The sequence below is a fragment of the Carcharodon carcharias genome, chromosome 7, assembly GCF_017639515.1.
Source record: "Carcharodon carcharias isolate sCarCar2 chromosome 7, sCarCar2.pri, whole genome shotgun sequence".
Classification (NCBI taxonomy): domain Eukaryota; kingdom Metazoa; phylum Chordata; class Chondrichthyes; order Lamniformes; family Lamnidae; genus Carcharodon; species Carcharodon carcharias.
In genome coordinates, this window is record NC_054473.1 from 14,075,536 (window position 1) to 14,089,627 (window position 14,092).

The following is a 14,092-nucleotide window of genomic DNA, read 5'->3' on the forward strand; positions in this document are numbered from 1 at the left end:
CCCCCCCCCCCCCCCCCCCCCCCCCTCCCCACCCCACCCATGTTGTGACCTCCTTCCCACTCTTTATCACATACCCAACATCCCGTTACATAAGAAATAAGAGCAGTACTAGGGCTATTTGGCCTCAAGCCTGCTTTGCCATTTAGCCAGACAATGGCTGATCATTACCCTTTTCCCACCCTTCCTAATGTGCTGTTTTCCTCTTGTGCACAGCCTCTCTCCTACCCCCCCTCGCATGCACCCTCCCACTAGCACAATCTTCCAATCGCTTGGAGCCTTTGATTTTTAAAGGCATCAGTTGATCCAGATGGACATTTGCTGGTAACGCATGTCACTACCTTGGATGCGAAGCTAACGTTCTTCTAATCTCACTGGGCTTGTGAATTTTGTAGCTGCATCCTCAGAGTTTCTGTCCCCGTTTCAGGTTATTTAATTTGAGAAAATGTAACCCCGGTAGGTCTGATGAGCGATATGCTGATTGAACGCTGAATTGTTTCCTTCCACCTGGTGCTGTATTGGTTGGCTTGCTGATACCTTCTGTCTGTGTGCTGTTAGTTCAGTGCTGCTATAGACAAGGGGCATTCATTTTTCACAGGGCAGGATGTGGTGACGAAGGAGCCATAATTCATTAGTTAAGAGTCTCTTTTGGGTACAATTGAACACATTCTGTACAAAGCCATATCACACTTAATAGACTTACTTTTCCCTGTTCTATTCATGGTATTCTTTGCAGATGTGGAACATGGCTTAGTGTTGAAGGCTGCAGTGAAGAAAATGACCTTTTCTCCAAGTCCTGCTCCCATATCTTAAGTTTGCGATTAAGAAGGAGACGTTTGAGTTAACTAAGGATAGCACAGATTTGTAAAAGGTGTATCATGCTTGACTAACTGAATATTTTTGAAAAAATAACAGAAGGTTGATGAAGGGAATGTGGTGGATGTTGTCTATATGGACTTCAGGAAAGCATTCAACAAAGTACCCCATAAAAGTGTCGGTTAACAAAATTGAGGCTCATGGAATAGGAGGAACAGTGTCCAATTGAATAAAAAATTGACTTGAGGACAGAAGTCGTGATAACTGGTTATTTTTCAGACTGGAGGCTGATAGACAGAGGTGCTCCACAACAGTCAATGCTAGTACCACTGCTATTTTTCATATATTTAAATGGAACTTGGAATACAGAGTAGAATTTCAAAATTTACCAGTGGTACCAAACTTGGAGGAATGGAAAACAGTGAGACTGATACGAATCGCCTGCAACATGGCAAAGGTAGATAACAGAATGGGAAGACAAGTGGCAGATGGAATTTATTACAGGGAAGTGTAAGGTGATGCACTTTGGCAGAAGGAATGGGGAGAGGTAATATAGACTTATTGGCACCGTTCTTAAGAGTGTGCAGGAACAGAAGGGCCTGGGGATGCATGTGCATCGATCTTTGAAGGTGGCAGAGCATATTGAGAGTGTGGTTAGCAAAGCAGATGGAATCTTGAGCTTCATAAATAGAGGCATGGAATACAAAAGCAGGCATGGAGTTCCCCAGGGGTCAGTGTTGGGACCCTTGCTTTTCCTGATTTATGCACTGACCTAGACCAGTGGTTCCAACCTTTATACTATAAAATGTTTTGAGACACAACTCCTCTTTTCTTCAACTGAACTGCCATTTAGTAAAAGCCTTTTATCTCTGAAACCTCCTAAAAACATGTCAAGCCACCATCTGTTTAAGCAGTTCACAATGAAAGCCTTATCACTAGCGGCATGTTAAATACAATAATTTTTAATAGAAAATGTACAACATTTATTTCTTTCCCATTAAAGATTTCAGTTGTTTTCAGTTTTAAGTCTGCATTTCTCGATGTGAAAGTTCATGCGTGTAACATTTAAAAAAAAGTTGTTTCTTCTCACTCATTAAAAAATATAGAAATTAAAAACATATGAATGAGCTTGATACTTTGAGCAGCATCTGACTGGCAGCATCAGTGTGACACCTAAGCCTGTTTCTGTGAGCTGAGGCTCTTGATCCAGGGAGGAACTGATGACATAGCAACTCGCAGGTCTTGCTCCACCGAAAGGCGTTCCCTCCTTTTGTATTTTTTACATAAACCAGTGTTGAGAGCGCCAACTTGCACAGGTAGGTTGTGGGTAAGAGTCCTGCAACCTGAATAGATGAATATTCTTGTCCTGCAAGCAACCAAAATGTGTCCAGAGGCATCTTTGCAAACTTCAGTTTCAATGTACGATCCACCCTGAGCTCTGCAAATTCCTCTTGTTAATGACAATTTCCTTGACGATTCAAAAGAAAGTGTGCTAAATGGATCATGTACCCAGTCAAAGTCTCTCGTACATGTGGAGGGGAAGTAGTATTCGAACTTCTCCTGTAGTGTTTCAAGATGTGTGGAGATGAAGTTAAGCATGGTTATGCCAGCAGGATTTGCTGATGCCAGCTTGAACATCTCAGTCCACCCACTTGCCACTTTTCCTGCCAAAAATATATGAATCAGTGCAAAACGTAAATGAAGGAAATACTTTAAGCAGCACCCTAATGACAACATCAGTGTGACACCTAAGCCTGCCTCTGTGAGCAGAGTCTCTTGATCTGGGGAGGAACTGATGACATAGCAACTCGCAGGTCTTGCGAGGTCAGTTTTGATCCAAAGCCTTGAAGTTTATCTGTGGCATTTGGAATGCTCTTGTTTTGCCCCTGCATTTTAACATTCAGTTCATTTGGATGGTTGAAGATATCTGAAAGATATGCAAGCTTAGCACACCAAGAATCATCACATATTAAATCTGTGTGTGGCAATTCATGCAGAGCCAAAAACTTTTTCAGCATGTTATGGAGCCTATAAATGCAAGAGAGGAACTTTCCCTGAGACAGCCATAGCACTTGTGTGCACGAGCAAACCCTGGTTCTTGGTTCCCATCTCTTCACACAAAATAGTAAACCAGCATGATTTCAAAGGACATGATTTTGCATGTGTCATGATTTTCACTGTTTGGTCTAATACTGCAGTTAACTCAGATGGCTTTCCTTCCACCACTGATGCACAGTGGCAGCAGTGTGTACCATCCACAAAATGCACTAAAGGAACTCACCAAGGCTCCTGAGACAGCACCTTCCAAACCCAAAATCTCTACCATCTAGAAGGACAAGGGTAGCAGATAGATGGGAACACCACCACCTGTAAGTTCCACTCCAACCCCTCACCATCCTGATTTGGAAATATATCGTCGTTCCTTCACTGTCACTGTGTCAAAATCCTGGAACTCCCTCTCCAACAGCACCTTGGGTGTACCTACACCACATGGACTGCAGCAGTTCAAAAAGGCAGCTCACCACCACCTTCTCAAGGCAATTACAGATGGGCAATAAATGCTGGCCTAGCCAGCAATGTCCATGAATCATGAATGAATAAAAAAAAGTGAGGTGATTCATTTAGTTAGGAAGAACATGGAGAGACAGTATAAAATAAAGGGTACAACTCTTAAAGGGGGTGCAGGAGCAGAGGGACCTGGGTATATATGTGCGTAAATCATAGGAGGTGAAGGGCAGGTTGAGAGAGCAGTTAATAAAACATACAGTATCCTGGACTTTATTAATAGGGACATAGAGTACAAGAGCAAGGAAAGGAGGTTATGTTGAATTTGTATAAGTTACTGGTTCAGCCTCAGCTAGAGTCCAGTTCTGGGTGCTGCACTTTAGGAAGACTGTGAAGTCATTAGAGAGTGTGCAGAAAAGATTCACTAGAATGGCTCCAAGGATTTGGAACTTCAGATATTAAGATAGGTTAAAGAAGTTAGGACTGCTTTCCTTGGAGAAAAGAAGACTGAGAGGAGATTTGATAGAGATATTCAAAATGCTGAGGAGTCTGCACAGAGTAGACAGAGAAACCACCCACTCATGAAAGGATTGAGGATGAGAGGACACAGATTTTAAGTAATTTGCAAAAGAAGCAAAAGCAATATGAGAAGCAACTTTTTCACAAAGTAAGGGGTTAGGGTTTGGAATGCATTGCCTGAATATGTGGTGGAGGCAGGTTCAATTGAAGCATTTAACAAGGAATTAGACTTATTTGATAAGTAAGAATGTGCAGGGTTACAGCGAGAAAGCGGGGGAAATGGCACCAGGTGAGTTGCTCATTCAGAGAGCCGGTGCAGACATAATGGGCCAAGTGGCCTCCTGCTATGCTATAACAATTCTGTGAATTAAACTTCTGTGAACACACTTCAGGACAGAGGTAAAGACCTTGGAAAAAGTACTGAGGAGGCTCACTAAGAGTGTGTCAATAATCAGAGGTGGTCTTTTTTAAAAAAAAATTGGTAGAAGAGAATTATTTTTTCCGGAGTTGTCAGGGTTTGGAGCATTCTACCTGAAAAAGTGGTGGAAACTGATTCCGTAAATAATTTTAAAAGGATATTTGCCAGGTACATAAGGATATGGAACTTACAGGGTCACGGATAAAAAGTGTGGATGTGGGACTAAGCACGACTGCTCTTTCAAAGACCTAGCGCAGGCACAACGGGCTAAATGATGGCCTCCTGTGATGTTAAGTTCCTATGGTTCTATGAAATCTGCAGTTCCCAGAAAGGGGTTGGTTTTTGTTTCTTGCACTGATTGCCTTGTGTTTTTACTGACTTCAAACATTCTCTTTTCTAGTTTGAGTACCAGCAAGCGCAGCTGGAAGCAGAGATTGAAAACTTGTCCTGGAAGGTGGAACGAGCAGACAGTTATGACAGAGGGGTAAGCAGTGCACTGAGGCAAATTCATCCATCTAACAGTTGTTCAGATCTGTGTGTATGGAGAAAAGCAATAATTATTTTAACATTTAAGCATGAGAAATTTATTGCTAGCCGTGGCCACTGTGTGGGATTTGTGCAGAAACTGCTGGAAATTGACTGAAGTGATTTAAAATAAGTGGATTGATCAGGGCTGGTACATTTTGAAAAATGCAGTTTAGGTAAAATGGGAAACGAGGTGGTTTCTCTGGTAAATGATGGACCAGGGCAGGCACTTCAAACATTTTCAAATATTACTTGAAAGTAATAAGAAAATGTAACATGCAAAGATGTTCTAGCCATCTACTTTTAGTGCAGTGTGTGCAGTTTTATTCCCTAAACCTGTAAATCTTGGAGTATAATCTGTAGTACTCCTCTTCCCTATCTCTTCCCCCAGAAAAACCAGACGATGTGTGCAAAGTATAAATTATACGAGTGCAGAATTTCATAAGTAATAAGAACAGAGTGGCGCCCTTGAGCCTTTTCTGCCACTCAATAAGATCATAGCTGATTTTCTTCTACCTATCTAGAGCTGAAAACACAGAAGAAAAGACCATGCAATTCCACTTTCCTGATCTAGCCCCATATTCCTTGATTCCCTTGGTGTCCAAAAATCTGTCAATCTCAGCTGTGAATATACTCAACAACTAGTCATGCACAGACTTCTGTGGTAGAGAATTCCAAAGACTCACAACCTTCTTGAGTTAAGAGATCTCTTCTCAGCCCTAAATGCTTACTCCTTTATCCTGAGGCTATGATCCCTGGTTCTAGACTTTCTAGACATAGAAAACAGAATCATACAAACGTACGAATTAGGAGCAGGAGTAGGCCACTTGGCTCCTTGAGCCTGCTCCACCATTTAATAAAATCATGGTTGATTTGATTGTAACCTCCTGCCTATCCCTGATAACCATTTGCCTCCTTGTTTATTAAGGATCTATCTACCTCTGCCTTGAAAACATTCAAAGACTCTGCTTCCACTACCTTTTGAAGAAGGGAGTTCCAAAGACTACCCTCTGAGAGAAACAAATTCTCCTCATCTCTGCATTAAATCGGCAATCCCTTATTTTTAAACAGTGTCCCCGAGTTCTAGGTTCCCCTGCAAGAGGAAGCACCCTCTCCCTTTAAGACCCCTCAAGATCTTAAAGGTTTTAATCAAGTTGCCTCTTACTCTTCTAAACAGGTGCAAGCCTAGCCTGGCCAACCTTTCCTCATGAGACAACCGTCCCATTCCTGGTATTAGTCTAGTAAACCTTCTCTTACCTGCTACTAACACCTTTATGTCCTTCCTTAAATAAGGAAGTACACAGTACTGCAGATGTGGCTCACCGATACCCTGTACAGCTGAAGCATAACCTCCCTACTATTTCCCTTGCAATAAACAGTAAAATTCCATTAGCTTTCCTAATTACTTGCTGTATCTGCCAACTAGCCTTTTGTGATTCACGCACTAGGACACCCAGATCCCTCTGCATCTCAAAGCTCTGCAATCTCTCACCATTTAGATAATATGCTTCTTTTTCGGTCTTCCTGCCACAATGGACATTTTCACATTTGCCCACATCATACTCCATTTGCCAGATCTTTGCCCACTCTCATAACCTAGCTATGTCCCCCTGTGGCCTCCTTATGTCCTTTTCACAACTTACTTTCCTACCTGTCTTTGTGTCATCAACAAATTTAGCGATTGCACCTTCAGTCCCTTCATCCAAGTCATTAATATAAATTGTAAAAAGTTGAGGCCCCAGCACTGATCCCTGTGGCACACCACTCATTATATCTTGTCAACCTGAAAATGACCCATTTTTGCCTACTTTGTGTTTCCTGTTAGCTAGCCAATCCTCTAAGCATGCCAATTTGTTATCAGTATGTGAACTTTTATTTTCTGCATTAACTTATCAAATGCCTTCTGGATATTTAAGTACAGTACATCCATTAGTTCCCCTTTTTCCACAGCACATGTCATTCTTTCAAATAACTTCAATACATTGGTTAAACATGATTTCCCTTTCACAAAACCATGTTGACTCTGCCTGATTGCCTTGAAATTTTCCAAGTGCCCTTCCACAATTTCTTTAATAATAGCTTCTAACATATTCCCCATGACAGCTGTTAAAATAACTGCCTGTAGTTTCCTGCTTTCTGCTTGTCTCCCTTTTTTTGATTAAAGGAGTTACTTTCGCTATTTTCCAAATTAATGAAACCTTTCCTGAATGTAGGGAATTTTGGAAAATTAAAACCAACGCATCAACTGTCTCACTAACCACTTCTTTCAAGACCCTAGGATGAAGTACATCAGGAGCTGGGGATTTGTCAGCCTGCAACTCCAACAATTTGCTAAATACCACTTCCCTGGTGATTGTAATTTTCCTGAGTTCCTCCCTCCCTTCCATTTCTTGACCTACAGATATTTCTGCAATGTTACTTGTATCACCTATAGTGAAGACCGATGCAAAATACCTGTTCATTTCATCTGCCATCTCCTCATTTTCCATTATTAATTCCCCAGACTCACTTTCTGTAGGACGCATGCTCACCCTGTTAACTTTTTTTTATCTAAATATCTATAGAAATATTTACTATACATCTTATATCACTAGCTAGCTTTCTCGTGTACTCTAGTTTTTTCCTCCTTAATCTTTTTGTCATTCTTTGCTGTTCTTTATATTCTGTCCAATCTTCTGACCTGCCACCTGTCTTTGTGCAATCATATGGTTTAAGTTTGGTATGGTCTTTAAATTTTTTTAGTTAACTACGAGTCTTCCCCTTAGAATTTTTCTTTCTCGTTGGACTGTATTTATTCTGTGTTCTGAAATATCCCTTTAAATGTCTGCTGGTGCATCTCCATTGACCTATCCCTTAACCTCATATACCAGTCCACTTTAGCTTTCTTTGCTTTCATGCCTTCATAATTGTCCCCTTTAAGTTTAAAATACTAATCTTGGACCCTTTCTTCTCTCCCTCAAATTGTATGTAAAGTTCAATCATATTATGATAGCTGCCCCCTATGCCTTCACTGAGGTTATCAATTAATCCTATCTCATTGCACAATGCAAGATCTAGTATAGCCTGCTCTTTGGCTCCAGAATGTGATGTTCCAAGAAACTATCCTAAAAACATTCGATGAACTCCTCATCCAGGCTACCTTTGCCCATCTGATTTTTCCAGTCCATCTGTAGATTAAAGTCCCCTTTCTGACAAGCTCCCATTATCTCTGTACTACCATGTAGTTACAATTAGGGGGCCTGTACACCACTCCACAAGTGACTTCTTACCTTTATTGTTTCTCACCTCAACCCAAACCGCTGGAGAGGAACTTACAGTAAGAGAGGGAGGATCCAGTTGTAATGATCTATGTAGGTACCAACGACATAGGCAGGTGAGGAAGGAGGTCCTGCACAGTCAGTATGAGGAGCTGGCCACCAAATTAAGCAACAGAACCTTATGTGTGGTAATCTCTGGGTTATTACCTGAGCCGTTTGCAAATTAGCATAGGACAAATAAGATTAGAGAAATGAATGCATGGCTCAAAGACTGGTGTGGAACTGGTTTTCTGAGCTTAGGTCATCCCCCTCTGATGTGCTAATACCATCATTAATTAACAGAGCACCCCTCCACCTTTTCCTAGCTTCCTGTTCTTCCTAAATGTCATGAACCCTTCAATATTCAGGTCCCAGTCTGTCACCCTGCAGCCATGGCTCTGTAATGGCTATCAGATCGTACTTATTTATTTCTATTGTTGTTATCAGTTCATCTGTTTTATTTTGAATGCTATGTGCATTCTGGTACAGAGCCTATAGGTTTATCCTTTTATTATTTTTGTAACGTCTAGTCTTAGCTGCTGGTTTAGTCCTTAGATTTATACTCTCTGTCCCTTCCTGTCACGGTCTGTTTATTATTTCCCATATTAGTACCTTTCTCTCTAGTCTTGTGTCTACTCTTGGATTTACCACATCTTCTCAAATTTTATTCCTTGCCCCCACTGCTTCCCTAGTTAAGCAGCTCACTAAAACGCCAGCCCCAGTACTGTTCAGATGTAGACGTCCCAATGGTACAGCCTCCACTTTCTCCAGTACTGGTGCTAGTGCCCCACGAACCAGAACCCAATTCTCCACACCAGTCTTTGAGCCATGCATTCATTTCTCTAATCTTATTTGTCCTATGCTAATTTGCAAACGGCTCAGGTAATAACCCAGAGATTACCACACATAAGGTTCTGTTGCTTAATTTGGTGGCCAGCTCCTCATACTGACTGTGCAGGACCTCCTTCCTCACCTGCCTATGTCGTTGGTACCTACATAGATCATTACAACTGGATCCTCCCTCTCTTACTGTAAGTTCCTCTCCAGCCCTGAGCAAATTTCCTGAACCCTGACTCCGGGCAAGCAACACAGCGGTCTGGACTCTTCCTCTTTGCAGCAGAGAACATTGTAAATCCCCCTCACTATACTGTCCCCTTCTACCACTACATTCCTTTTTGCTCCCCCCTGCTACTTGAATGGCTGCCTGTACCATAGCGCCATGGTCAGTCAGCTCATCCACCCTGCAGCCCCCACACTCATCCAAACAAGCTGAAAGAACCTCAAATCTGTTAGACAATTGCAGAGCCTAACACTCCTGCCCTTTGGGTCTGCTTACCCGACTCAGCTACAGTCACACCTTCCTGTCCCTGACCACTGACCAAATCAGAAGACCCTATCTTAAGGGGTGTGACCCCAACCCCACCCCACCCGTCTGATGTGTCGCAGTGTCTGCAGCTTGACCTCCAGCTCAATGACTCTGGGCCGAAGCTCCTCAAGCTGCAGACTTTTACTGCAGACCTGTTTGCCCTGGATCTCACTGGTATCCAGGAGCTCCCACATGCTGTAGCCATGATACATCTCCTGTCCTGTCATCCTTGGGTATTTTAATTAATTACTTAATTACTTCAATTATTTATTTTCTTTTATAGATTTTATTAATCTTGCCACAAATTGCTGTACTATTTTAAAACTTGGGAATAGAATAGACCTTAACCACTCATCTGATACTGACCAAACAGCAGGCTTCTTCCCTGTAGTAGACTTGGAACCAATTCCTACTGGATGAAAAAGCAAAGGAGTGCCCCCTTCCCCACCTATCTCAACTCGCCAATGTCTAGCAGCCTGTTCAAGTTCACACAGCAGTGTGGGGTCACTTTGAGTAAAGGGACTAGCTGAGCCCAGGTACAGAAAAAAGAGTTTATTCTAGTTTCCTTAATTAACTATCTACAGCTGCTCCCCATTGGATAGCTTCTATCGCCTTTCTTCGGCCCGAAGCTCCAGCACTTTGTTTGAGGTCGCGCTCCAGAATCAAAATGTTTCTGAAATAAACCCTAGAATTGGTGGCTTGGGGTATGGTTAGCTCTTTGTACATAGGGTGAGAGAAGAGCAGGTCACAGATTTATGGCATTTTGCATCCTTGGATTTAAATAATACACTAAATTCCTTAGGTGCTCTCCTGAATACCTGAAAGTAGATTTGAGTTCAATTTCAGATGTATCTTTTACCTCTGCTATTTTCTCTGGAGAGTTTTGAAGTAATTGTTCTGTTCTAGTACAGTGGTGGTATTGTGATTCCACCCAACCCCAATATTATCGCAATAGTAAGTTTTGAAGAACCATAGCTTTCTAATAGAATTATCAGATATTGGTAAAGTTTTGAATTAACAAGAGACATGAGGATACAACCCAAAATCCTTAACTTTCATTTAACTCAACAATATTGCTTTGTAAATGCTATGGTGCATTTCATCAAAATATAAAAATTTCAGATGATCAGCCTTTCAGCCCATCGTGCTTATGCGGTTGCTTGATCTCATGGGGGATTTAACTAGTCCCATGGCCTTGCCCTTTCCCCATTCACTTTATCAATAGCCCGCTCACCTCAGCATCAGAAAAGTCCAGCACAAGACTTGAATACATAATCTAGGGTGAAACTTCAGTGCCTGATCAGCTGGTCCAAAATTCAAAGAGGAGGCAAGAGTTATCCCAATATTCTGGCCAACCATCATCCCTCAACCAGTGTCACCAAAATAGACTAATTGGTCACTTAACCTCATTTGCTATTTGTAGGACCTTAGTGTGCCAAGTGTCTTAACGCCTTTGTCGATAGAACAGACTACATTTCAGAAGCAGTGGTTAGGATCATCCCGAGGAGGCGAAAGATGGCATATAATTCTAAGCTTATTGATTCCCCATCTATTTAAACAAAAGATCCAGGGGGATAAAAATGAAGAATAAAATTTATTGTCGTCTTATGCATCCGATGGAGGAGTTTGGCTGTACTTTGATCCCTTTTTTTTCTGCTTTGCATTTCAGGATCTGGAGAATCAAATGCATATAGCAGAACAGAGGCGTAGAACACTGCTTAAGGATTTTCATGACACATCAGACTAAAGGAGCCCTGTGGATGTGGTGGCACATTGAAAAAGGCATTGGCTGGGGAAGAAGATGAAATATTGTTTTTATTCCTTGTTTCTTTTTTTTTTCATCTGCCGTTCCTTTGGTTTTCTTTCATTTTTTTTTGCTGGAATAGTCAGCAATGCTTGTGGGTGATTCCATTCATGAGCTGCAATAGTGTTAAACTTATTTTTAGAAAAAAAGATGTATTTCTTTTTTTTTAAAGAGAAAATAATATGCGCTAACATTGAAAAGGGAGATTCTTTAAACCTTTTCAGAAGCCTGGGCTTTTACAAACACTTTCATAAGAGACTGGAAGGATTGCAGAAGGCTCAACTTCCCACAGACTTTTATGTACCTTTTCACTAGAACAAAACTATTTGGGGCATTCGTGGCACAACCTAATTATAGTGCATACTGGCACCAAGGCACTCTGCTTAGGCGATTACTGGGAAACGCAGACTGCTTAGAAAGAAGTCATTTGGGAATAATTTGGTTTTCTGGTATCTTGTGTTAATGTGCTTTATTTGCTAGCTTTGTCTGGGAGCAATTTCTTTTCAGTCTGACTTAGGTGGGGTGGTGTCAGTGATTCGAAGGAGGTGACCTGTCTGTGTGAGGTGCCATGTACTGTAGGGTGCTTCCAAATGCCTTCTGAAGAACACACAAAGTCTGCCATGTTTCTGGTCATGGGTGGGAGGGAAAAGCAATCGTTAAGCAAGTTCCTGCTGTTACTACCTCTGCTATGAATAGATTAACAGCTGGCTCGCACTGCATTGCAAGGCAGTGAGGTTCAGGAATGTTTGAAAGATTCATGAAGTACCTGACTTGCACGGCCCCTTCCCGCTACCCTCAGCAGTTTGTTGTGACCCCGTAATCCAATTTGCAAAAAGAAAAAACAATTTTTGAAATAGTTTTAAATTTTTTTTTAAAAAAAGAAAAATAGTGATTTGAGCTTTTGTCCCCACCCACTTCTTGTAACGATTTAGTTGATGTACTTGCTATTGGTGAGATGGGGTCCCATTTGTGTTTTGGGATATATAATAAATACGTTTTTGTACGTTTCAAATTTGTCATGCTACCTCGAGTGCGTTCAGCACTCTGATCCGCAATGATAAGAGTGAAAACTTTTTTTTTTGGGGGTATTTATGATGTGAATCATTTTTATTTCCCAGATGTTGCAGCTGCGAGTTTATGTAACTTCTGTAATGTTTTCAAATACTTGTGCTTTCTGCAGCAATAGAACCACTGTATCATTCATTACTGATATAAAAGTTATTTAATTCCGCTTGCTTGCCATTGTCTGAAACCTTACCAGACCCCTTCTCCTTCCACCTCGAAGGGCACGCTCTGCACCTGAGCTGAGCTGAATTTGCTCTTGGTGTTTTTATTTTTTTTGATTTATGTTCCTCCTCTGCCTCTCTGACCATATGCCTGAGAAGTCAACTAGCTCCCAGTACTGGTGGCAGAGAGGACTCCAGCTGCCTGTGAGCTGCCACGTATCACCATAACCTGCGAGACTGGCACCAGTGCCATTGAGGATTGGAGCAGCTGCTACATGGTGTTGATGACTATCTCTCTGATTATGGTTTTTCTTCCTCTAAATAGGTGGAGATTGGTAATGCAATAGCTTCGGGATCAGACCTGTGGTTTTGCCTTCCCTGTGCTCATTTTCCCCAATGGCAAGGAACCCCGTTTTTTTAATGGAAGCAATGCAACCAAGTCTTTTTCTTTTGTGTAGTGTAATTAGTTAGTAGTTTCTCTAGCTTGTTAATGTGCACACTCAAGGTTTGCAGTGTTATTGAAACCACTTGATTGAATTTTTATTACCTTGTAGCTGCTCCCCTCTTAGTCCTGAAGTTATCCAAATGGCTCAGCTCACATTGAACAAACTTAGTAGCCATGTAGATTAAAGTTAACCCTTTTTGCTTCCTGTTTCCATTTTGATTTCAGGTTATGCGCTGGAGTAAGGGGAACCGTTTTAATAAAAACTTGCATTAGAATAAGGAAGGTTCTGAGTAAATTACAGTTGACAGCGCAGGTTGGAGGATTTCCTGAAGGTTTCATCACATGAGCCTTTGACTCCAATCACCCCACCACGGATCGCCCATGAAGTTTACCACTGCCACACCCCCCCCACCTCCGCTAGAAAGCAAACGGATTGTTCATTATCTGATGGGACGATTCTCGACTGTCAAATCATCCCTTTCCCATTCTTTATTATAACCAAAGTGTATGTGCTCCAAGAAAAGGAAAAAAAAGCCTTCATTTTTTTTTAAGGCACTAATGATTTTTCTCCCTGGTTTGCTTGTAGAGTGTCCCGTAGATTAATCTTTAATTCCTGGAAACTCCAGTGCAATCCTGGAGGATTGGCAACCCTACTGAAAGTTTATTGACTTTTGAATGCTGGTTACTGTGCAGGAATTAACAGTATTTTTTGACTCTGCCTTTCAAAACCAACCATTTAGACTTAGTAGTCTATTAACATTAGTGATCCAAAAACTCTGTTTTATGTGCTGCTCATTAATTGGACATAAGCTATATATTTTTAAAAAAAATCAAGTTGCCCAGTTGATTTCTTCAAGCTGAAGTTGTTACTGTTGTTTGAGAAACCTTGAAATAAACATTACCCTTTCAATGTCTTATACTTTTACTGATGCACTCATAATACTGGCCCAAGCTGTTAATGCTGACCTGTGGATGAGTGTTGGCCCAGCATGTAATCATTTGCCCATTGTGCTTGTGCTGGCTCATTGGTAGACATTTGTTCCACTTGCTCCACCTCCCAGTTATTATTTCACTTTTGAAAGTTGATATTGAATCTGCTTCCACCTGCCCTTTTCAGCAGTGCAATTACAAGTCATGACAATCGATTTTACTATCTAATGCTCACCTTGTCTTGT

General features: G+C 41.4%; 1 protein-coding gene across 1 annotated transcript in view; it reads left to right on the forward strand.

Annotated features, from left to right (window-relative positions):
- arih2 (ariadne homolog 2 (Drosophila)) overlaps positions 1 to 13,827 on the forward strand; it is a 74,090-nt gene extending 60,263 nt beyond the window's left edge. The window contains exons 14-15 of the mRNA XM_041191790.1: positions 4,656 to 4,739; positions 11,112 to 13,827. Of these exons, the coding sequence (XP_041047724.1) occupies positions 4,656 to 4,739; positions 11,112 to 11,189 (162 nt within the window). The 3' untranslated portion in view covers positions 11,190 to 13,827. The remainder of the gene's footprint in view (positions 1 to 4,655; positions 4,740 to 11,111) is intronic.
- The last annotated feature ends 265 nt before the right edge of the window (positions 13,828 to 14,092 follow it).